The 26,867-nt window shown below is 36.0% G+C and overlaps 1 protein-coding gene across 7 annotated transcripts in view; it reads right to left on the reverse strand.

Annotated features, from left to right (window-relative positions):
• LOC121377024 (oxidation resistance protein 1-like) overlaps positions 1 to 26,867 on the reverse strand; it is a 135,551-nt gene that overhangs the window by 85,963 nt on the left and 22,721 nt on the right. For 3 of the 7 annotated variants that reach the window (XM_041504863.1, XM_041504862.1, XM_041504859.1), the window contains exons 1-2: positions 20,420 to 20,686; positions 7,365 to 7,477 (exon numbers count right to left, since the gene is read on the reverse strand). In XM_041504863.1, coding sequence (XP_041360797.1) covers positions 7,365 to 7,477; positions 20,420 to 20,610 — 304 coding nt within the window. In that variant the 5' untranslated portion in view covers positions 20,611 to 20,686. Of the gene's footprint in view, positions 1 to 7,364; positions 7,478 to 20,419; positions 20,687 to 26,867 lie in introns of those variants that run through there. The other 4 variants (XM_041504865.1, XM_041504864.1, XM_041504860.1 and 1 more) reach the window with 3 other exon arrangements.

A 26,867-nucleotide genomic window follows, 5' to 3' on the forward strand; every position in this document is an offset into this window, starting at 1 on the left:
GAGTGTGTGAGTGTGAGTGACAACTCGACACAAACATGATAACGCCATCGTGTCCAGTGCGTGTCCAGTGCGTGTCCAGTGTTTGTCCAACAGCAGTGTCACTGTACTACAGTGTTCGACAGTGTAATATTTCAGTAGCTATGCATGGGAATGTTTACATGGGGTGTGATGGCCCTACTCTGGGCCTCCCCCAGAAAAAACGACCGCCAGTAGATAGTCATCCCTCTTTAGCCGAGGCTACATCAGTCCGGCCTGGATTCCATGGCAAATTTGTTTAAAATTCTGCACTAAGATTAGTTATATTCGACAGTGTAATATTTCAGTAGTTTGGCAAGGGAATGTTTACATGGGGTGTGGTGTCCCTACTCTGCTTCCCCCAGAAAATACGACCGCTGGTAGATAGCCAGCTCTCTTTAGCCGAGGCTACATCAATCCGGCCTGGATTCCATGGCAAATGTTTTTAATTCTGTTTTATTTGACAGTGTAATATTTCAGTAGCTAAGCGTGGGAATGTTTATATGGGGTGTGGTGGCACTACTCTGAGCTTCCCCCAGACAATATGACCACCATGTAAATAGCCAGCCCTCTTTAGCCGAGGCTGTGTCAGTCCTCTTTAGCCGAGGCTGTGTCAGTCCTCTTTAGCCGAGGCTGTGTCAGTCCTCTTTAGCCGAGGCTGTGTCAGTCCTCTTTAGCCGAGGCTGTGTCAGTCCTCTTTAGCCGAGGCTGTGTCAGTCCTCTTTAGCCGAGGCTGTGTCAGTCCTCTTTAGCCGAGGCTGTGTCAGTCTGACTTGGATTCAATGGCAAATTTGTTTAACATTCTGAACTAAGATTATAGTTATATTCTGTGGTAGAATTTGAGGAATTCTGTGGCATATTCTGCAACATACAATCTGAAGAAAATCTCTTACAAATTAATTAAAGTTGTTCAATTTTCTTTTCATATTTATTTTAAAATTCAAATTCTCTTCACTGTTCTATCTGCATGTACGTCATCACATCTGGACTCACCAAGTCGTCTATAAATGTATGGCATTTCAGTCTTTAAAATTATATAGGGAGAAATTGCGTTCAGCATCTGCTGAATTGATATCACCATTTTAAATCTAGATTCTTAAATACTGCCTCCAAAGAATTATAATTATTACATATTAAACAAAGTCTGTTTTGTTTAACGACACCACTAGAGCACATTGATTTATTAATCATTGGCTATTGGATGTCAAACAGATGGTCATTTTGACACAGTCACAGAGAGGAAACCCGCTACATGTTTCCACTAGTAGCAAGGGATCTTTTATATGCACCATCCCACAGACAAATACCACAGCCTTTGATATACAAGTCGTGGTGAACTGGCTGGAACGAGAAATATCCCAATGAGCCCATTGACAGGGATCGATCCTAAACTGACCACACATCAGGCGTGTGCTTTACCACTGAGCTACGACCTGCCTCTATTACATATTAAATACATGTAGGATGACATTACAGAATCTTGACAAAACACTGAGTTTAAAAAAAAAAACTATTTTAAACTTAAAGGAATGCTAAAGCAAGGCTTTTGGACTGGTATTGCTTAATATCAACAAGTATAATCGTATAGTTAATTAATAAAACGGTTAAATGTGACGGCTATTATATATAACGGGTGCAGCCATTTTGTACCATCCCAGTGGATACACCCTCTGGCGAGCTGGTGGTTACGTAATACCTAACGTGTCACATCAGGAATTAGTCTTCGAACTGAAGAAACAAAACATACCTGATTTTTGCGGATGCATCGCAATGTTCTGTAATAATATCTATCCCAGTAACCAAGCAACGTGTATATGTGGTTTATTTTTCAATACAAAATAAACCACCATTGTCAAAGTGTTGAAATAACTGTATTATATTTTGTATATAAATTAACCCACGTACTGAAATAATAGTCGGAGTGTTTTCTTGCTTAATTGGTCTTTTCTTTCCGTGGCCTGTACCTGTGGTTCTTGATTGGCAGGTGTATATTTAGACAGTCCCTAGACACTGTGTCTAGACACACTAAAAAGACGTGCCTCTTATTAAGATCACAGGGTATTGTGTGATAACCTCAAATCGTAATGGACTTTACCAGCTTTATTACTGTAAGTAATTCTGTAAAACGCTTGATTAAGTAGACTTTCCCATCTAAAATCACAAAACTGACCAATTACGTAGTCCCAGAGAAAAAATAACTATCACTTGGGTATCGTGAGTGGTCGTTTTTGCTCGAACGTATCTACCAATAGGCTTAATAATATCCATTTTTTCTTTGGATTTTTTAAAAGAAAAAAATACTATAACTCCATTTCGTTATATTGATGCAAATTGAAATATATTTAGTTAAATAGTTTATTATACTATCAAGTCATTTATGTTGTTTTACAAGTCAGGTTGATGAAAGAGAAGCACCTTGTCGTGAATTAGTGTATTTGTTTACACGGTGCATAATAGAGAAATTGGACCTGAGCTGACGTCACTTCGCCCCAAGCTATACCACCAGACGTCACAAAAACGAAACAAAATGGCTGCCCCCAGTTAGCAGGAATAATCATGATTTTTTTATTAATTCTAAAATTACGCATTTTTCATTTGTTAAAGTGTCAGTATGTGTTGGTGGTCTGGGTATGCATCTTTCCAACACATAAGGCTCTTGTTGGAGTTTACTCTACCTTTAATCACAACCCGGTATACATGTATATATAATCTCAGGAAAAACCGGGTTAATATATGTGCATATATGCAGATGATATGTATAGTGATCACATTGACGAATATCATGACGATGACAACAATATTTTAACAAAACACCAAGTTTTTAAAAGACTATTTTTTAAAGTAATCACAAGCACAGCTGGTATATTGGAAAGGAAGGAAGGAATGTTTTATTTAACGACACACTCAACACATTTTAATTACGGTTTTATGGTATTAATGGGAGTTAATGTGCGTGTGTGGGAGAATGGGGAGGACAGATGGCGCCACTGTCCGAGTCAAGCTATGTGTAATTAACGACAGCACCAATCACAATTATCCAATTATCGTAGTAGCTGTTAAATAAACAGCATGCTGAAGTTTGGGGGCAGGGGATACTGACAGCAGTGTTTTTGCTAATGGATAAAAATAACTGCTCTTGCATGGTTAGTTTTAAAGGGAAAAACCAGCCTCGGTGGTGTCGAGGTTAAGCCGTCAGACTTGAGGCTGGTAGGGTACTGGGTTCACTGCCTGGTACCAGCTCCCACCCAGAACCAGTTTTAATGACTCAATGGGTAGGTGTAAGACAACAACACCCTCTTCTCTCTCACTAACAGACACTAATGATGTGTGCCAAACCCCTAACTCACTGAAAGGGATCATTTTGTTATTTATTGCAAATGTAACTGGTTTAAAATTTCAGTAGGCAGACTCAAAATTGTTGTTGGTGTGCATTTTGTGTATGGCAAAAATAGTTCTTAACTTAACTTAAGAATTCTTAACTTTGAGCCCTGTAGATATAAAACAAAAGAAAAATGTTTTGTTTAATGACACCACTAGAGCACATTGATTGTCATTGGATGTCAGAGAAAACCCTCTATTTTCCAGCTAATAGAAAGGGATCTTTCATATGCACTTTTCTCACAGACAGCGTCACAGGATCGAACCACCTCAGTGGATCCATTCAGCTGACTGGGATTTTTTCTAGTTCCAACCAGTGCATCACAACTGGACAAAGGCTGTGGCATGTGTATATAAAAGATCCCTTGCTGCATTAGGAAAAATGTAGTGGGTTTCCTCTGATGATGTATACGAATCAGAATTACCAAATGTTTGACATCCAATAGCCGATGATTAATTAATCAATGTGCTCCAGTGGTGTCGTTAAACAAAACAAACTATTTAGTTTTCCCACAGACAGGACAGCACATAAAACGGCATTTGATATAGCAGTAATTGTGTTCATAATCTAAGGACATTTATGTTAATTTAAAAGTATATATCCAGTGTAAAGAAAATAAATAATTTTAATGTTAATTTAAAAGTACATATCCAGTGTAAAAGACACATTTATGACACATACAAACGTGATATACTCTGTAAATACCCGCACAACCAGGTCGTAACCTGGCAAATAAAATATTATCGAGGGCAGCAACATTTCACACATTAACAAACATCAGTGAAACACCAGTGACTATTTCACCACCCAACAACGGCATGACAATATCAAGACGATTAGCCAGGGTGAAGGAAAGTGTATCTTTTAATACTTTATTTACCAGAAAAAACCAGCCATTTTAATTCTCATGTTGATATGTATGGTAATTCAGCATTTACAACAATATATGTCTGATGCCATATAACCCAGGGCTTCTAGAATATGGTAGCCCCACTTCCATGGTTATAGTGATATTCAATGTTGGGCCCGAATGAACAGCAAAGTATCAGCGTGTTTATGAAGGGATCATGAAGGGATTTGTAAACTTGATACATTATGTCGTAACCTGTGGGTTTCCATGGATTTGTAAACTTGATAAATATGTCATAACCTATGGGTTCCCAGGGATTTGTAAACTTGATAAATGTCATAACCTATGGGTTCTCAGGGATTTATAAACTTAAAATATGTAATAACCTATGGGTTACCAGGGATTCGTAAACTTGATAAATGTCGTGACCTATGGGTTCCAAGGGATTTGTAAACTTGATAAATGTCGTGACCTATGGGTTCCCAGGGGTTTGTAAACTTGATAAATATGTCGTAAAACAATGGGTTCCAAGGGATTTGTAAACTTGATAAATGTCGTGACCTATGGGTTCCCAGGGGTTTGTAAACTTGATAAATATGTCGTAAACTATGGGTTCCCAGGGATTTGTAAACTTGATAAATACAGGGTTCATATACTTAAAGGAAGTCAAAATTCAAGGGGTTTTTCAAGCACTTTCCTGGTCAACTTTACCAAAATTCCAGGACCTTACCGAGTTTCCACAGGTCGTTAAACACGCAAGTGCCAACCATCTTTGTGGGTTTACAATAGATTCATTAACTTGACACACTCCCTGAACTTGCTAAATACCCAGCGGCAAAAAGTGATAAACTTTCTTTTCCAATATGGCAATGCTGTTGCATGGATCTTGTGGCCGCGTGATTCTCCAATCGCGAGATAAAAAACAACAACATTCATATGTCAACTGAGCCGGTAAACATCGATTGGCCAGACAATTGGCATTTCATTGTGCCACGGAAATGAAACAAATAATTTAATTACATGTTAAATAAAGTAAATAAAGCCTCCGTTTTAGGTGTTTATATTTTATTTGACATTAAATTATCATTTTCAAGGGTTTTCCAGACCGCAAGATGATTTTCAAGGGTATTCAAGCACTGGAATACATGTACATGAGTTTATTTTCAAGGGTTTTCCAGGCACATACGAACCCTGTAAATATGTCATAACCTATGGGTTCCGAGGGATTTGTAAACTTTATAAATATGTCGTGACCTATGGGTTCCCAGGGATTCGTAAACTTGATAAATGTCGTGACCTATGGGTTCCCAGAGGTTTGTAAACTTGATAAATGTTGTGACCTATGGGTTCCCAGGGGTTTGTAAACTTGATAAATGTCATGACCTATGGGTTCCCAGAGGTTTGTAAACTTGATAAATGTCATGACCTACGGGTTCCCAGGGGTTTGTAAACTTGATAAATGTCGTGACCTACGGGTTCCCAGGGGTTTGTAAACTTGATAAATGTCGTGACCTATGGGTTCCCAGGGGTTTGTAAACTTGATAAATATGTTATAACCTATGGGTTCCAAGGGTCCCACCCTACATGTAGACCCGCCTCTGCACAATTGTTGAGTCCTACTTGAATTCTGTTTGGACAGATTTCACTGCACATAGTAAAATAAAACAAGAACAAAACAAAACAAACAACAACAACTAAAATTCACTTTGAGGAAGTGGAGGTTGAATCCCTAAACTCCTCCCTTTGAACACACTAAGTCTTATAATTCAACAAAAAGTAAAAAAACAACATGTTAACTGAAGAAACAGGTCGGTGCATGTACAGGGGGTGGTTTCAGGGGTTGAACCCACCTCTACACAAAGTGGATATCTTTTTGTAAATCTATTTTTCAGGGGAGCATGACTCGCCCCGGCCCCCTTCCCAACAAATCTTCACTCAGTACATTCTAGATCTCCAAACATATAATCTTTCTGCACATGCACCTGAGAGTGAGATATTTACTCTTCAAAAAAAGTAGGGGAAGTCTAATAAGAATTCACAATTCGCAAAATTGTAAGGTATATTAGCTGTGGGGAATGGTTATATGATAATAGTGAATTAATTGGGCAAACATTATAACCGGTAGTTCAGTATTACAGTAGGTTTTATGACCACCAAAGATCTTGAAAGACAATTGGGGTCAGAAGTGAAATTTGAAAGCTGACATTTTTTTAATCAGTAAATCGCAAATTCAAACAATAAAAATCACTAAAAACAAAAAATAACAACTGTATGATCAACAGAATGAAAACAGATTGACAGAAATAATGTTCCACAGTGATTAATGGACCTTCCTGGAAACTGTCAAAATCGAGAATGACACCCCACGCACATGTACGGGGGCAACTGTGTGATGCATGTGCGAACTATGGAATGTGTTTTGGTGTGTTGATAAACAGACCTGAACGTTCTTTACTAGGATGTCTGTGGTCAAAACATATGTTTTAATATTTCAGGTTCCCCTACGTTTTTTTAAGAATATATATTATGTAAATGTACATTAAAAGTAAAGTAAAGTAAAGTAAAGTAAAGTAAAGTAAAGTAAAGTAAAGTAAAGTAAAGTTTAGTAAAGTAAAGTAAAGTAAAGTAAAGTAAAGTAAAGTAAAGTAAAGTAAAGTAAAGTAAAGTAAAGTAAAGTAAAGTAAAGTAAAGTAAAGTAAAGTTTGTTTTATTTAACGACGTCACTTGAGCACATTGAGTTTTTTATCTTATCATCGGCTATTGGACGTCAAACATATTATATGATCATTCTGACACTGGTTTTTAGAGGAAACCCGCTGTCGCCACATAGGCTACTCTTTTTACGACTGGCAGCAAGGGATCTTTTATTTGCGCTTCCCACAGGCAGGATAGCACAAACCATGGCCTTTGTTGAACCAGTTATGGATCATTGGTCGGTGCAAGTGGTTTATACCTACCCATTGAGCCTTGCGGAGCACTCACTCAGGGTTTGGAGTCGGTATCTAGATTAAAAATCCCATGCCTCGACTGGGATCCGAACCCAGTACCTACCAGCCTGTTGACCGATGGCCTAACCATGACGCCGGTATAAATGTACATTAATTACCGTATGTTATTTACCTTTCTTTTTAGTTTTCGAGCCTGCCTCATTTTCCTTGTTTTCGTCGGACGAATCCGCGGACAGTGACGGAGAAACTGCGTCCGTCAGCTGAGTTTCTGATCCCGTCCGAAACCTGTCAAATAAAAACAACACTAGAAAACATGGCCAACATATAAATCACGTCAAATTGTCACATCATATCTGGGCCCAATTTCATGCTGACGATTCAACCACACAAACATTTGCATGCTTGTTTTGGGGGGGTTGGGGGGGGGGGGGTTGGAGGGATGGGGGGTTGGAGTGTGTGCTTTTTTTTTTCAATGAACTTCAAAAAAAGCAAGAAAAAAAAAGCCACTTTGTCAATCAAGAATTAACTTGGTCTATCCACAATACCAATTTCATTGCATTAATTTTTGGTCGATGAATTCTTACAATTCAATGTTAAACATGCTTCTTACTACTAATAACAAAAACAAGCATTCTGAGAGTACTGCTAAAGCAAATTTTCATATCTCCCAAGTTCAAGGGCCATAACTCTGTAAACAAAATGGGTAAACTACCATGAAAGTCAAACTTCATCTGTAACTGTACATGATAAACCTATACACAAAATGTCAGCTCAGTCTCTTAAAGCACTGCAGAAAAAAAGTCTGGATAACTATATGTGAGACAGACGGATAGACAGACAGACAGACAGACACAGACAGACAGAAGGACGGAGATGAAACCTACATGTATAGTCTCTTCCAGTTGGACTGGTAGTGGTCTAATAGTAACAACTTCATTAATATAAATTGTAAATTAATACACAGAATAAGGGAAGTCCCCATTTTGTGACTGGTTTTTCAAACCCCATCAATAGCTGGATAAAGCAATTTTCATATTCTTTAATACATTAATACAAACAATTTTAAACAGAAAATAACATTTGCTAACTCAACATTAACAACTAATGCATAAACAATCATTTTATTAATTTGAAATAAAAGAAAAAAAGAAAAAAAAAGTAATGCTGAAAGTAGTGCAAAGTTGTAGTTATCAATGTTGGTTTTCTGAAGAAGAAAAAAGGTTAGTTTAGTTTAACGACACCACAAGAGCACATTGATTAATTAATCATCGGCTATTGCAGGGCTCACACGAGCAGGCGAAGGGAGCTAAAACTTCACCTTGACCAGCCTGATCGACTTCGCCGTGTCAGTCAACATAAGGCGAAATCTATGTCACCATCTAAAAATAAATAGTGACCACCTGCATTGTACACAATCAGAGATAAATGATAAGAACTTGAGGAATACCTATTCATAGATAATAGTCCAGGTGTAGATGGAGGGGGGTGGGGGTGGGGGGTGTCACATGGAAGGGGAAGGAAGGAAGGAAATGTTTTATTTAACGACACACTCAGCACATTTTATTTATGGTTATATATGGCATCAGCTTGAAGGGGAATTTATGGGACTAGTATTTTTATGTAGCCAATACCTTCCTTCAGTACATGTATGATCTGCCTGTTGATCGCACCAACTCTGGGGCAAAATACTAGTTTGACCTCTTTCTTTGATGTTACCCGGCCCATTTTATGCCTTTCCCTCCCCCCCCCCCCCCCAGCTATCGAAGAGAAGGTTTATAGGCATTTACTCCATCTCCAAATAAGTTATGTTAATACCCTTGGTACCATTGGATAGCTGGATACAATAGCTTTCCAACGATTCATAATTAGTGTTAAGTGTCTGAGAATTCGAAGCGACACTGGCGCTACAAAATCATGCGATCATGAATTGAATTGCTACAGACTCTTAGACAGACAGTCTAGCTCAGACGGCACACGTGTCTGGCACTAAAAGTACTGACTGTTGAAGCGTATAACTTTAATTCTATTGTCAGGCATCTGTCAGGCAAATCTTTCAGGGAGGTTGGATCACGCTTCACCGGACAAAACACTGGAACCAGCTTGTCATTTTAATTCAATTTATTATGTATGTTCCGCTAACACCATTGTGGAACGGCCTGTGTGTAATAAAGTTTGGGGGGCCCATTTCAATAAACATCGTAAGTTTACGTCTGCTACTAGCAGTTAAACCGGTCATGCGTTTATAGAAGTTTTGCTTCATTATGGAAGCTGGAGTATTTTAAAGACAAAAGAAAATGAAATACATGTTCTTCAAACTATATTTGTTGAACTATAATAGTAATAAGAATTGTGGTTTAGTCGTAGATTTACGTTTACGTGCAAAACTAGGCTTACGATGTTTTGTGAAAATGGGCCATTAATTGTTCTGTTTTATTCTATTCTGTAACAACAACAAAATTTGGGAGTAGCAGACTGTGATCTGATTAACTAAAAATGTAGTTTCACACAGACTTTTTCATAACGAATAAATTCAACATACAAATAAAGATATCAAAATTATTACATAATGCAGCCACTGTAAATTCTAGTAAATGTTTTTATTAAACAATGACGACAAGGTGTAAAAAATAAGCGATCTTCACACCTTTACGGATACTGCTACTCATTTCGTCAGACATATTCACTGTGCATCAATTAAGAAATTGTGATTGGAATTTAATTAATTGCCTCTGGGTCATCTAAGATTGACATTGGTAGATTAATACTTTGCATCGAGCGGTAATTAAATGTAAAAAGTAGACAAACTTGTGAGAATTAATTTCAAACGGTTAAATTGGTGCTTTTCAGTTACATTTTATTATTTCTGAGAGAAAAAAAAAGCGATACGTGTATATGCAATTATGGTGATTTTTAGAAACCTCCAGAGCATACATACATCAATTAGCAGTACAGACAGTAAAACATAAAAAAATTACAGACTGTAGAAGTTGTACCTGTATTCAGTGGCCACTTGTCTTAGCGGTCGCTTTTGACTACTAATTTGTGTGGCCGCATAAGACAGGTTTGACGGTATTGGGTTAATATCTTCTTTTTGCGTATTTTATTATTTTAGATTAAAATTCAAGTCTCCCTCCTGTTAAAAACTTTGTCCTCTCAAAACTTTGAGAGAGAAGTGCTCTATGAGTTTGTCCTCGCTTAAGGCAGTGTTCGAAATAAGCACTTGTCCATTTGTCCCGACAAGTGAAAATCTATTCGGACAAGCAAAATGTGCCTCAGTGTGGTTGTCCAGTGGACAAGTAAAAAATTTCAGTGCAGTTTAATTTTCATACTTAAATAAAATAAACCATTTATTTGGACAAGTGAAAATATTGGCAGACAAGTAGATTTGTAGATGTATGTGTCCAGTAGACTAGTAAAACATTCTGCATATTTCTATCACTGAAGGCCTGCTACTGCATGTCAAACATTTGGTAGTCGATTTTCTAAGTCACACGATATTAATTAATTATTATTTTCACTAATCCAAATATTTATAGATTGGAAGTATATTTGTGCGACATACAATGGCTTAATAACAAATGTGTCTTTCATGCATGGGTATCATAATAAACAATGATCAACCGCAAAGGACCACAGGATGTGTTTATCACAGATTACAAAGACTTCCGTTATTATACAGTAAGCATAGATTGGCCTTATGCTGCGATCTCGCTACCAGGCACAACGTAAAGAGATGTGATAAATTATGTATATATATATAGAGATACATAGAGATATAGGTAACAGCATTAATACACATCAGTCATACGGTGACAGCATGTTTACGAATTCATCACAGATGGGGGCAGGACATAGCTCAGTGGTACAGCGCTCGTATGGTGCGCGATCGATCTAGGATCAATTTCCATCGGTGGACCCATTGGGCTATTTCTCGTTCCAGCCAGTGCTCCACAACTGGTGTAACAAAGGCCGTGGTATGTATTATCCTGTCTGTAGGATGGTGCATATAAAAGATCCCTTGCTGCTAATCGAAAATAGCCCAGGAAGTGGCGACAGAGGGTTTCCTCTATCAATATCTGTGTGGTCCTTAACCATATGCATGTATGCCTGACGCCATATAACCGTAAATAAAATGTGTTGAGTGTGTTGTTAAGTAAAACATTTTCTTCCTTTCTTCATCACAGATGTGGCAAATGTTTGTGAAAAGGAAAGGAAATCCTTTTAATTATGGTTACATGGTTAAACTTTGTTTTTCTTTGCCCGACATTGCTGTTTGTGATCTGGGACAATAAATAAAAATAGCAACACCACTAGAGCAAATTGATTTATTAATTATTGGCTGTTGGATGTCAAACATTTAGTAATTGTGACATATAGTCAATCTTAGTGAGGAAACCCACTATATTTTTTCATTAGCAGCAAGGAATATTTTATATGCATCATCCTATAGACAGGATAGCATATACCACAACCTTTGATATGCCAGTCATAGTGCACTGGCTGGAACTAGAAATAGCCCAATGGGCCCACCGATGGGGATCGATCCCAAACCAAAAGCGCATCAGGCGTGCACGTTACCACTGGGCTACATCCAGTCCCCAGTTAAATTAAAACAGTGTAAAGAACTGTAAAAAAAAAATACAAGCATCACAGATAGTTAAAATTAAAATTTATAATAAAAGTCAGTATGACGAAAATCACCAAATGAATGCTTTAACGACTCACCAGTATTAATATACATATATGATTGATTGCCATCTTATTTAAACCAACTAAAGCTTCAGATAATGATTGATATTAATGAATCACTGAATGGTGATAAATATTTACTTCTTGTAAACGTAACTTGCGTCACATTGGAAAGGACATACAATTTATAAAAGGATGTTTATGTTAAAACAAACAACACCACATGCAACAGCATGTCACTGTCAGCTTTGTCATCAACCCATATGTTCTAGGGTGTCTTAATTAATTAATTAATTAATTTAGTTATTTATTTATTTTATTTATTTATTTTATTTTATTTTATTTATTACTCATTCATTCATTCTTTCAATTATTTATTTATTTATTACCCATTCATTCATTCTTTCAATCATTCATTGATTCATTGATACATTCATGTACATTGTAATTCATCTATTCATCAACTTGCAACGTGTCTTAATTAATTAAATTATTATTCATTCATTCTTTCAATCTTCATTTATTTATTCATTCATGCAATTCATCCATTCATCAACTTGTGACGTGTCTTAATTGATTAAATTATTATTCATTCATTTTTTTAATCATTCATACCTTCATTTATCCATTATTTCAATCATTCATTCATCCATTATTTCAATCATTCATTCATCCATTATTTCAATCAATCATTCATTTATTATTTCAATCATTCATTTATCCATTATTTCAATCATTCATTTATCCATTATTTCAATCATTCATTCATCCAATATTTTAATCAATCAATCATTCATTATTTCAATCATTCATTCATTCATTATTTCAATCATTCATTCATTCATTATTTCAATCATTCATTTATCAATTATTTCAATCATTCATTCATCAATTATTTCAATCATAAATTTATCCATTATTTCAATTATTCATTTATCAATTATTTCTATCATTCATTTATCAATTATTTCAATCATTCATTCATCCATTATTTCAATCATTCATTTATCCATTATTTCAATCAATCATTCATTGAATCATTTATCCATTCATTCATCAATTTGTGACATATGCAGTAAAACCTGTGTTATGCAGCCACCAAAGAGCGGTATTAAAAAGTGACCTTTTAACACAGATGTCTGCTTAAAACAGGTAAGTTTATACTATGTACATTAGATAATTTGGGAGAATAAAAATGAGGTGTCTTAACACAGGTGGCTGCATAATACAAGTAGCCACTAGAGGAGTTTGTCTGTATCTAACATACGGGTATGGTAACCATGACACATGGACAAGAGAAGAAACCTGCATCATTAACATTTATTCAGGATTTTGTTAATTGAAAATTAGCATAAACGAACAAATTTAGGTGACACATTTCATTTTCACTTCAGCCTGCTATGCATGACCATGTAAATGATATCCCAGATTTAAAAGTTGGGTTTCTTTTAACGACACCACTAGAGCACATTGATTTATTAATCATCAGCTATTGGATGTCAAACATAATATTATAGTCTTAGAGAGGAATAGAATAGAATAGATGTTTAACGACACCCCAGCATGAAAAATACATCAGCTATTGGGTTCTTAGAGAGGAAACCCGTTAAATTTTTACATTAGCAGCAAGGGATCTTTTATATGCACAGACAGGATAGCAAATACCACAGCTTTTGATATACCAGTCGTGTATGGCTACAATGAGAAATATTCCAATGGGCCCATCCAATGGGATCGATCCTAGCCCTAGGTTTAATGCACAAACCAAAAAATTGGGTTACGCAAAATAAAACTTGCAGAAGCTACATGTATATATACCATATGCACAACCAAAACTATCATTCTCACTATTTTCCGTAGCCTGTTATTATTACTAGCATTGGTTGACCTTGACCGTAACATTATTCAGCGATAGCCTACTGCACTACCGGTCTACAAAACCTGATAGTCCTCAGTAAAAAACCCAAAACAAATGGTTTATTTAACGACACCACTAGAGCACATTGATTCATTAATCATTGGCTATTGGATGTCAAACATTTGGTAATTTTGACATATAGTCATCAGAGGAAACCCGCTACATTTTTTCTAATGCAGCAAGGGATCTTTTATATGCACTTTCCCACAGACATGATAGCACATACCACAGCCTTTGATATACCAGTCGTGGTGCACTGGCTACAAAGAGAAATAGCCCAGTGGGTCCACCGACGGGGATCAATCCCAAACCGACCACGCATCAAGCGAGCACTCCCTCAGTAAAAGTTATTTGCTCAATCATTTCATCAAGAACAGAAAAAATATATAGAAGATCGACAGACATTAAATTTCTTGTAGTTCAAGTGACTGGCTTCTATATATCTGAGTGGAGATTTTACTAATGCAGGGCTTGAACTTGACGGCAGCACCGACGCCAATTGACATAGCTGCAATATAAATTGCCGTAGGTAAGGGGCTTTACAAATAGCCGTTTTCTGCTGTTAGATAACATTTATTGCCATCAGTTTAAAGGATCATTTTTGCTTTTTAATATTGCGTTTATTTGGTGCAAAAGTTACTCACTTAAAATCGCCTAAGGTAGGTTAAAAATTTACGTAAGTAAGCATTTTGCCAAATGAAAAAAATTTCACAATTGCCTTAGGCTGGTCTGGTCTTTAAAATTACATCTATTTTTAATTATTATTTAATAATTTGTCAATTTTGTGAAATTTGTAATGGAAATCAGCAATACCGTCACAAAAAGCTGCTGCAAAATAAATCTGAGACATCAATTTTTAAAGTGACTGACCCTAGTTTTTAAACACTATATGACACGTTTTAAACCAATATAGAGCCATTTATTGTCAATGAAATCAAACATTACTTAAATTTTATTGTTTAGATTATCCATTTCCATACAGCCGAAGTGTACATATCACGGCCTTTGATATACCAGTCGTGGTGCACTGGCTGGAACGAGAAATAGCCCAATGAGCCCACCGACGGGGATCGATCCCAGACCTACTGTGCATCGAGCGAGCGCTTTACCACTGGACTACGTCCCACCCCTGGAGTGAAGTAGTGAAATTGTCACTCTAAAATGTGTTATCGTCACTGAGTGACTGGTAACACTTTTATTTCACTTATATTTTAAGATATTTTACTGAATGTTATATAATAAATCGCCCACCTCTCACTAATCTTTGGTTTAGCAAATTTTCAGATATGTACACGTATGTCAAATACGTATTTTCTTAAAAATTATTCAAAATGTGATTCATTTAAGGAATTTATTTTATTAGCCACAAACTAAATGCTTTAGCCACGTTTAACAAAAATTAGCAACTGGCTAATTTGGCCATGTACAGGGTGAGCCCAGTCTCTAATTTAATTTAATGTTTTATTTAACGACGAACTCAACACATTTTATTTTACGGTTATATGGCGTCGGACATATGGTTAAGGATCACACAGATACTGAGGGATGAAACCCGCTGTCGTCACTTCATGTGCTACTCATTTCGATTAGCAACAAGGGATCTTTTATATGCACCATCTCATAGACAGGATAGCACATACCACGGCCTTTGATGTACCAGTCGTGGTGCACTGGATGAAGCGAGAAATAGCCCAATGGGCCCACTGACGAGGATCGATCCCAGACCGACCATGCATCAAGCGAGGACTTCACCACTGGGCTACGTCTCGCCCCTGCATGTGACATAAAATCATATAATCTGCCAGTGGTATACGTTTATCACTTTGCTTTAATGAATTATCATAATCGGCCAGTAGAAACAGTGGATAAAGGATAAAAACGGGTAAACCAGTAACATAATCTGCCAGTGGTATACGTTTATCACTTTGCTTTAATGAATTATCATAATCGGCCAGTAGAAACAGTGGATAAAGGATAAAAACGGGTAAACCAGTAACATAATCTGCCAGTGGTATACGTTTATCACTTTGCTTTAATGAATTATCATAATCGGCCAGTAGAAACAGTGGATAAAGGATAAAAACGGGTAAACCAGTAACATAATCTGCCAGTGGTATACGTTTATCACTTTGCTTTAATGAATTATCATAATCGGCCAGTAGAAACAGTGGATAAAGGATAAAAATGGGTAAACAAGTAACATAATCTGCCAGTGGTATACGTTTATCACTTTGCTTTAATGAATTAACATAATCGGCCAGTAGAAACAGTGGATACAGGATAAAAACGGGTAAACAAGTAACATAATCTGCCAGTAGTATACGTTTATCACTTTGCTTTAATGAATTATCATAATCGGCCAGTAGAAACAGTGGATAAAGGATAAAAACGGGTAAACAAGTAACATAATCTGCCAGTGGTATACGTTTATCACTTTGCTTTAATGAATTATCATAATCGGCCAGTAGAAACAGTGGATACAGGATAAAAATGGGTAAACCAGTAACATAATCTGCCAGTAGTATACGTTTATCACTTTGCTTTAATGAATTATCATAATCGGCCAGTAGAAACAGTGGATACAGGATAAAAATGGGTAAACCAGTAACATAATCTGCCAGTAGTATACGTTTATCACTTTGCTTTAATGAATTATCATAATCGGCCAGTAGAAACAGTGGATAAAGGATAAAAACGGGTAAACAAGTAACATAATCTGCCAGTGGTATACGTTTATCACTTTGCTTTAATGAATTATCATAATCGGCCAGTAGAAACAGTGGATACAGGATAAAAATGGGTAAACCAGTAACATAATCTGCCAGTAGTATACGTTTATCACTTTGCTTTAATGAATTATCATAATCGGCCAGTAGAAACAGTGGATAAAGGATAAAAACGGGTAAACAAGTAACATAATCTGCCAGTGGTATACGTTTATCACTTTGCTTTAATGAATTATCATAATCGGCCAGTAGAAACAGTGGATAAAGGATAAAAACGGGTAAACAAGTAACATAATCTGCCAGTGGTATACGTTTATCACTTTGCTTTAATGAATTATCATAATCGGCCAGTAGAAACAGTGGATAAAGGATAAAAACGGGTAAACAAGTAACATAATCTGCCAGTGGTATACGTTTATCACTTTGCTTTAATGAATTATCATAATCGGCCAGTAGAAACAGTGGATAAAGGATAAAAACGGGTAAACAAGTAACATAATCTGCCAGTGGTATACGTTTATCACTTTGCTTTAATGAATTATCATAATCGGCCAGTAGAAACAGTGGATACAGGATAAAAACGGGTAAACAAGTAACATAATCTGCCAGTGGTATACGTTTATCACTTTGCTTTAATGAATTATCATAATCGGCCAGTAGAAACAGTGGATAAAGGATAAAAACGGGTAAACAAGTAACATAATCTGCCAGTGGTATACGTTTATCACTTTGCTTTAATGAATTATCATAATCGGCCAGTACAAACAGTGGATACAGGATAAAAACGGGTAAACAAGTAACATAATCTGCCAGTGGTATACGTTTATCACTTTGCTTTAATGAATTATCATAATCGGCCAGTACAAACAGTGGATACAGGATAAAAACGGGTAAACAAGTAACATAATCTGCCAGTGGTATACGTTTATCACTTTGCTTTAATGAATTATCATAATCGGCCAGTACAAACAGTGGATACAGGATAAAAACGGGTAAACAAGTAACATAATCTGCCAGTGGTATACGTTTATCACTTTGCTTTAATGAATTATCATAATCGGCCAGTACAAACAGTGGATACAGGATAAAAACGGGTAAACAAGTAACATAATCTGCCAGTGGTATACGTTTATCACTTTGCTTTAATGAATTATCATAATCGGCCAGTACAAACAGTGGATACAGGATAAAAACGGGTAAACAAGTAACATAATCTGCCAGTGGTATACGTTTATCACTTTGCTTTAATGAATTATCATAATCGGCCAGTACAAACAGTGGATACAGGATAAAAACGGGTAAACAAGTAACATAATCTGCCAGTGGTATACGTTTATCACTTTGCTTTAATGAATTATCATAATCGGCCAGTACAAACAGTGGATACAGGATAAAAACGGGTAAACAAGTAACATAATCTGCCAGTGGTATACGTTTATCACTTTGCTTTAATGAATTATCATAATCGGCCAGTAGAAACAGTGGATACAGGATAAAAATGGGTAAACAAGTAACATAATCTGCCAGTGGTATACGTTTATCACTTTGCTTTAATGAATTATCATAATCGGCCAGTACAAACAGTGGATACAGGATAAAAACGGGTAAACAAGTAACATAATCTGCCAGTGGTATACGTTTATCACTTTGCTTTAATGAATTATCATAATCGGCCAGTACAAACAGTGGATACAGGATAAAAACGGGTAAACAAGTAACATAATCTGCCAGTGGTATACGTTTATCACTTTGCTTTAATGAATTATCATAATCGGCCAGTAGAAACAGTGGATAAAGGATAAAAACGGGTAAACAAGTAACATAATCTGCCAGTGGTATACGTTTATCACTTTGCTTTAATGAATTATCATAATCGGCCAGTAGAAACAGTGGATAAAGGATAAAAACGGGTAAACAAGTAACATAATCTGCCAGTGGTATACGTTTATCACTTTGCTTTAATGAATTATCATAATCGGCCAGTAGAAACAGTGGATAAAGGATAAAAACGGGTAAACAAGTAACATAATCTGCCAGTGGTATACGTTTATCACTTTGCTTTAATGAATTATCATAATTGGCCAGTAGAAACAGTGGATAAAGGATAAAAACGGGTAAACAAGTAACATAATCTGCCAGTGGTATACGTTTATCACTTTGCTTTAATGAATTATCATAATCGGCCAGTAGAAACAGTGGATAAAGGATAAAAACGGGTAAACAAGTAACATAATCTGCCAGTGGTATACGTTTATCACTTTGCTTTAATGAATTATCATAATCGGCCAGTAGAAACAGTGGATAAAGGATAAAAACGGGTAAACAAGTAACATAATCTGCCAGTGGTATACGTTTATCACTTTGCTTTAATGAATTATCATAATCGGCCAGTAGAAACAGTGGATACAGGATAAAAATGGGTAAACCAGTAACATAATCTGCCAGTAGTATACGTTTATCACTTTGCTTTAATGAATTATCATAATCGGCCAGTAGAAACAGTGGATAAAGGATAAAAACGGGTAAACAAGTAACATAATCTGCCAGTGGTATACGTTTATCACTTTGCTTTAATGAATTATCATAATCGGCCAGTAGAAACAGTGGATAAAGGATAAAAACGGGTAAACAAGTAACATAATCTGCCAGTGGTATACGTTTATCACTTTGCTTTAATGAATTATCATAATCGGCCAGTAGAAACAGTGGATAAAGGATAAAAACGGGTAAACAAGTAACATAATCTGCCAGTGGTATACGTTTATCACTTTGCTTTAATGAATTATCATAATCGGCCAGTAGAAACAGTGGATACAGGATAAAAATGGGTAAACCAGTAACATAATCTGCCAGTAGTATACGTTTATCACTTTGCTTTAATGAATTATCATAATCGGCCAGTAGAAACAGTGGATACAGGATAAAAATGGGTAAACCAGTAACATAATCTGCCAGTAGTATACGTTTATCACTTTGCTTTAATGAATTATCATAATCGGCCAGTAGAAACAGTGGATACAGGATAAAAACGGGTAAACCAGTAACATAATCTGCCAGTGGTATACGTTTATCACTTTGCTTTAATGAATTATCATAATCGGCCAGTAGAAACAGTGGATAAAGGATAAAAACGGGTAAACAAGTAACATAATCTGCCAGTGGTATACGTTTATCACTTTGCTTTAATGAATTATCATAATCGGCCAGTAGAAACAGTGGATAAAGGATAAAAACGGGTAAACAAGTAACATAATCTGCCAGTGGTATACGTTTATCACTTTGCTTTAATGAATTATCATAATCGGCCAGTAGAAACAGTGGATACAGGATAAAAATGGGTAAACCAGTAACATAATCTGCCAGTAGTATACGTTTATCACTTTGCTTTAATGAATTATCATAATCGGCCAGTAGAAACAGTGGATACAGGATAAAAATGGGTAAACCAGTAACATAATCTGCCAGTAGTATACGTTTATCACTTTGCTTTAATGAATTATCATAATCGGCCAGTAGAAACAGTGGATACAGGATAAAAACGGGTAAACCAGTAACATAATCTGCCAGTGGTATACGTTTATCACTTTGCTTTAATGAATTATCATAATTGGCCAGTAGAAACAGTGGATACAGGATAAAAACGGGTAAACCAGTAACATATCGCTCACCTAGCTCTTACGACTCACACTAGAACTAATGTTGGTTTAGCTATTTTCAGATGCGTACATGTATGTCGAATACGTATTTCCTTGAAAATTATTTAAAATGTGGTTAGTTTAAGGAATTTATTTTATTAGCCAAAAACTAAATGCTTTAGCCACGTTTGTAAAAAAAATTAGCAACTGGCTAATATGGCCACGTATATACAGGGTAAGCCCTGCCTCTAGTACGTACCCTATGAGTGCCGGTACATTGGCGTCAGTTGCCAGGATGTCTGCGAGGTGCAGGTTGTTGGAGGTGAGGTGTTTGCGGCGCCGCCACTTGCACACCTCGATGAAGACATCATCAATGTTCTCCGAGTCGTCGGAGCTGCTGCAGCTGATGTTGGCACTGTACTTGAGACGTTGCGCATCACGCAGAGACATGGCCGACACTCGCAAGCACAGAACTCGGGAAATATGGGTTGACGCTCGCTAACGCGAAACTCACACAGTCTACTATCACGAAATACAGGTCAATGCTCGCTAACGCGAAACTCACACAATCTACGATCACGAAATTAACAGACGAGGTCACTCACGAAATACAGGTCGACATTTACAGACGTGGTCACTCACGAAATACAGGTCGACATTCACGAATGTGGTCACTCACGAAATACAGGTCGACATTCACGAATGTGGTCACTCACAAAATACAGGTCGACATTCACAAATGTTGTCATTCATGAAATACAGGTCGACATTCACACACGTGGTCACTCACGAAATACAGGTCGACATTCACGAATGTGGTCATTCACGAAATACAGGTCGACATTCACGAATGTGGTCACTCATGAAATACAGGTCGACATTCACAAACGTGGTCACTCACGAAATACAGGTTGACATTCACACGGTCACCTACTTAAATAAATTCCACGTAATTCTCCATCGATTTGACAATCAAACAATAAAGTCGATTCTAAACAAGTGATAGCCAACACTTAGGAATGTAGAACTCGTACAATACGCTGCACAGGATTTTACTTGGATTAAGCAGTCAAGTTGATTCTTAAGTAATTGACAACCAACACTCGCGAATACTGTTACTCAATAGAGTTCATGTGATTCTCCATTGATTAAAGTCAAAAATAAAGTTGGTTCTAAACAAAGACAATCAATGCTTGCAAATGTGATTATTCACGTGTTAGATTCCATGTAATCCTCCATCGATTAGATAGTGAAAACATAAAGTCAGTTCTAAGAAAGAAACATGCCAACACTCGCAAATACAGGCACTTGTCTAATATAGTGCACAAGAATTTCCAGCCATTAAATAATTTTTAAAAATTGGTCTTAAACAAGGAACAGTATGCACTCACAAATGTGACTACTCATACAATACAATGCACAGTGCATATCATTTTCCATGGATCACAGTCAAAAATAAAGTCAAGCCAAAACTCATAAATGGTGTCACTCACATAATACACAAAGTGTAATTCTTCATTATTAAGGAAATCGGAAATTAATGTCTATCCTAAACATGTGACTATGATAGAATGGACACTACGTTCTACTGCATGCAATGCAATCCATGTGATACTATGTCATGTTCACTTGCACAGCACGGACCATGTAATTTCTCCACGAATCTAAACAGCGAATGACAGTGCTACTGCAACAGAGTCCATGTGATTTTCAATCGATTAGTCAAAGATAATGTCAGTCCAATACAAATGACTATGATGGCATTGACAATGACACTGCAATGGAATCCATGCGATCTTCTGTCAATTAGACGATCAGGAGCAATTTAATGTCCTAATGACATGACAGTGGTATTGGCTGAGAGGTCAGTAAACATAGTGAGAGAACTTTGGCAAATCTGAAGCAAACAAAACATACGTACACATATCAAAATCTCCGAAAGTCTAGTGAAAGTCAAACGGGTAAAATGATATAGGAGTCAACTCTTTAAAAGCTGAATGCTACACAGATCTGGAAATGCAAGATAAACCTCAAAGACACAAATCAAACAAGAAAATCCAAGTGTCAAAGATTTCACAGATCAACTGGAGGAAAATCCACAAATCAAAATAAGAAAATCCATCAAAAAGCAAGTATCACAGATCTCAAAGATCATCTCAGGGAAATCCACAAATCAAACAAGAAAATCCAAGTGTCAAAGATTTCACAGATCAACTGGAGGAAAATCCACAAATCAAAATAAGAAAATCCATCAAAAAGCAAGTATCACAGATCTCAAAGATCATCTCAGGGAAATCCACAAATCAAACAAGAAAATCCAAGTGTCAAAGATTTCACAGATCAACTGGAGGAAAATCCACAAATCAAAATAAGAAAATCTATCAAAAAGCAAGTATCACAGATCTCAAAGATCATCTCAGGGAAATCCACAAATCAAACAAGAAAATCCAAGTGTCAAAGATTTCACAGATCAACTGGAGGAAAATCCACAAATCAAAATAAGAAAATCCATCAAAAAGCAAGTATCACAGATCTCAAAGATCATCTCAGGGAAATCCACAAATCAAACAAGAAAATCCAAGTGTCAAAGATTTCACAGATCAACTGGAGGAAAATCCACAAATCAAAATAAGAAAATCCATCAAAAAGCAAGTATCACAGATCTCAAAGACCATCTTAGGGAAATCCACAAATCAAATGAGAAAATCCAACGAAAGTAAGAGTCACAAATTCCACATACCATCTCACGGAAATCCACAAATCAAATGAGAAAATCCATCGAAAAGGTCATGAAACAAATCACTGTAACAGAGAATATCCAGCACAATGTTATATATTAAATCACATGCAATTCAACAGAAAAAACCTTTCGAAATCTCTGATTATAAACTCAAATATAAAATATAACTAAAACCAAAACAACGTTTTTGCAGATCAGTGCAGAAAGGCCGTAAATCAAATCAGACAAAAAATTTATTTCACAAATCACAGAATATCCTGCATAGTTTTATCTAATAACAAATCACAAACAATTCAGCAGAAAATCTAAATGAAATCTGTGATGAAGCTCACAAAAATATCGCAAAAACCAAAACACACACACGTCAAGTTTATATCGCACAGGCACATTTTACACCACCAATCAAAGATATCTCTCTCTCTCTCTCTCACCCTCTTTTAATATTCAGACTATATATATATATCTATATGCACATCAAGCAGATATGCCATAAAGCTTAGTGCATTTTAAGTCAGGAGAGGGAACAAAGCGTCCGGTCGCGATGGGTTTGCCCGGTCGCAATGGGTTTGCCGAGTTTAACTGCCAGGTAACTGTAAACCGGTACTAACTAAATACAGGAGCTCTAGGCAGTGACAATCTGTATCATATGTCAGGACGATCCAGCTATCCGGAAGAGAAAACTGATCAAATGAAATAGTTCACCTCCGCGGCAATTACACCATTGATGTTCGTATTAAACGTATGTGTCATATTTTGACACGCCGTCATGTAAAACAATGGCTATAAATATGGCTAGATACACCTGGTTGGTTGGCAGGTGGTATTGTTGTTGTTTTTTGTCGAAGAAAAAAAAATTCAATTTTGAAAGTGATTTAAGTAGATGCAGCAACCATTAAATATTTATGTTCGCTGTTCCACACACATTCCCAGTAAGTACTGTATTTGTATAATATGTTTATTACATTCTTCTATCATTTGAATTAAACTTTTTTTCCTTCTTGATTTTTTAATGCTGATCTAGCAAAAATTAATGGATGAATGAATGGATGGATATATAAATGGATGGATGGATGCATGGATGAATGGATGGATGGATGGATGGATGGATTATGGATTCATGGATGGATGGATGGATGGATATATAAATGGATGGATGGATGAATACATGCATGGATAGATGCATGGATGAATGGATGAATACATGCATGGATAGATGCATGGATGAATGGATGGATTATGGATTCATGGATGGATGGATGGATTGATGCTTGGAGGGATGCATTGATGGATTCATGGATGGATGGTTGGTTGGTTGGTTGGATGGATGCATGGATGCAAAATGGATGGATGCATGGATGCATGGATGGATAGATGGACGGACAGACGGATGCATGGATGGATGGATGGATGCATGGACCGAGGGATGAGCGAGAGTGAATGAATGAATGATTGAATAAAACAATGGAATGAATGTTTCATGACATCATACTACAAAACAATGGAATGAATGTTTCATGACATCATACTACAAAACAATGGCTGTTGGGTGTGACACAAATCTAATATAAATATATCAATGAATGGATGACCTAGCTAACCTAGTTGAAGGTACAATATGAAGTCAGTGATGTTTATATACATGTACAGGTAGTTATCAGATTCCATTCAAATAAAACGATTTTTTAATGATGATAATACATTTTGCACCATACATTGACATTATGAAAGGCTATAAAATGAATGTGACACAATTAAAATACCAGTTCCACAATCTACAAAATGTTGTAGAGTTAATATATTCAATATAACCTATTGTCACTGTGATAATATCTCAAATATTTATTGCACACGTTAATATATTCAATATTTACTACACAGATAATATGGGCAATATTCACTGTGCTAAAGATTTTAATTAATATGTATTTTACAACTTTTCCAATGTATGATTACAGTTTCGATAAACTTTAGTTTTTTTTTTGGGGGGGGGGGGAGGGTTGCATATTTCTCTCTTAATTATTTTCCAAAAATATATAATTTGTAGAACCTATTTCAAATTGTAAAAAAGGTTATGATTATTTATATATACTACATATCACCGCCTATAAGTCAATTATTTTATAACTTGGGGGGTCGACTTATAAGAGGGTAAAAAAAATTCACCCAAAAATATTACTGTTTTGCAGATGATTTTACAAGTTTTATTGTTGAATTATGCCCTGTTATTATACTCAAATAAGTTACTAGTAAAAAAAATGTAGCAGGATTCCTTTCTAAGACTATATGTCAAAACTGCCATATGTTTGACATCCAACAGCCAATAATTAATAAATCATTGTGCTCTAGTGGTGTCGTTAAACAAAACAAACTTTCTATTCAGTTAATGGTATTTTGGCTTGCTATCCACATGATCCAAGCCGTAAGGTTCAAAATACCTGTAGGGCATTTGTGATGGGAAGCTTATGCATATGATGGTATTAACGGAGATATAAAGACTTAGACCCACGATAAACGTAATATTTTATGACAGAATAAGCTATATAACATATCAGTTGCCAATGACAACCTGCCAGTGTGGAATGCAGTGGCCATCACACATGCTGTGCCCTTCCACGATGTGAAACCAACGGTGTGTACTGTCTGTCATATTTCAGTGGTTTACAGCCGTTTTGACATTTCCAGTGTTATGAAGGCTTAAAATAAATATATGTGTGTATTACCATAACAATGATTCACATTTTCTTATTTCCTCATGCTAACTGTAAATGTCATTGTCTGGTCACGACCAATTACCAAAGGTTGACATCAATGTAATGATGTTAATGTAGTTTCTTGTTTCCTCATGCTAACTGTAAATGTCATTGTCTGGTCACGACCAATTACCAAAGGTTGACATCAATGTAAAGATGTTAATGTATCTTCTTATTTTCTCATCTATATTGTTTAACTGTAAATGTCATTGTCTGGTCACGACCAATTACCAAAGGTTGACATCAATGTAAAGATGTTAATGTATCTTCTTATTTTCTCATCTATATTGTTTAACTGTAAATGTCATTGTCTGGTCACGACCAATTACCAAAGGTTGACATCAATGTAATGATGTTAATGTAGTTTCTTGTTTCCTCATGCTATATTGTTTAACTATAAATGTCATTGTCTGGTCACGACCAATTACCAAAGGTTGACATCAATGTAAAGATGTTAATGTATCTTCTTATTTTCTCATCTATATTGTTTAACTGTAAATGTCATTGTCTGGTCACGACCAATTACCAAAGGTTGACATCAATGTAATGATGTTAATGAATTTTCTTGTTTCCTCATGCTAACTGTAAATGTCATTGTCTGGTCACGACCAATTACCAAAGGTTGACATCAATGTAAAGATGTTAATGTATCTTCTTATTTTCTCATCTATATTGTTTAACTGTAAATGTCATTGTCTGGTCACGACCAATTACCAAAGGTTGACATCAATGTAATGATGTTAATGAATTTTCTTGTTTCCTCATGCTAACTGTAAATGTCATTGTCTGGTCACGACCAATTACCAAAGGTTGACATCAATGTAAAGATGTTAATGTATCTTCTTATTTTCTCATCTATATTGTTTAACTGTAAATGTCATTGTCTGGTCACGACCAATTACCAAAGGTTGACATCAATGTAAAGATGTTAATGTATTTTCTTATTCTCTCATGCTATATTGTTTAACTGTAAATGTCATTGTCTCTGAGGTCAATTATCCAAGGTTAACATAATGATGTTAATGTATTTTCTTATTGTCTCATTCAATATTTAACTGTAAATGCCATTGTCTCAAAGGGTCAATTACCCAGGGTTGACAAAATGATATTAATGTATTTTCTTATTTTCTCATGCTAACTGTAAATGACATATTATGACAGGAATGTTATAAAATTAATTATAACAATTAATTTTCTTTCTTTTTTTCTTTTTTTTC

Source organism: Gigantopelta aegis, chromosome 7 (genome assembly GCF_016097555.1).
Source record: "Gigantopelta aegis isolate Gae_Host chromosome 7, Gae_host_genome, whole genome shotgun sequence".
In the NCBI taxonomy this organism is placed as follows: Eukaryota; Metazoa; Mollusca; class Gastropoda; order Neomphalida; family Peltospiridae; genus Gigantopelta; species Gigantopelta aegis.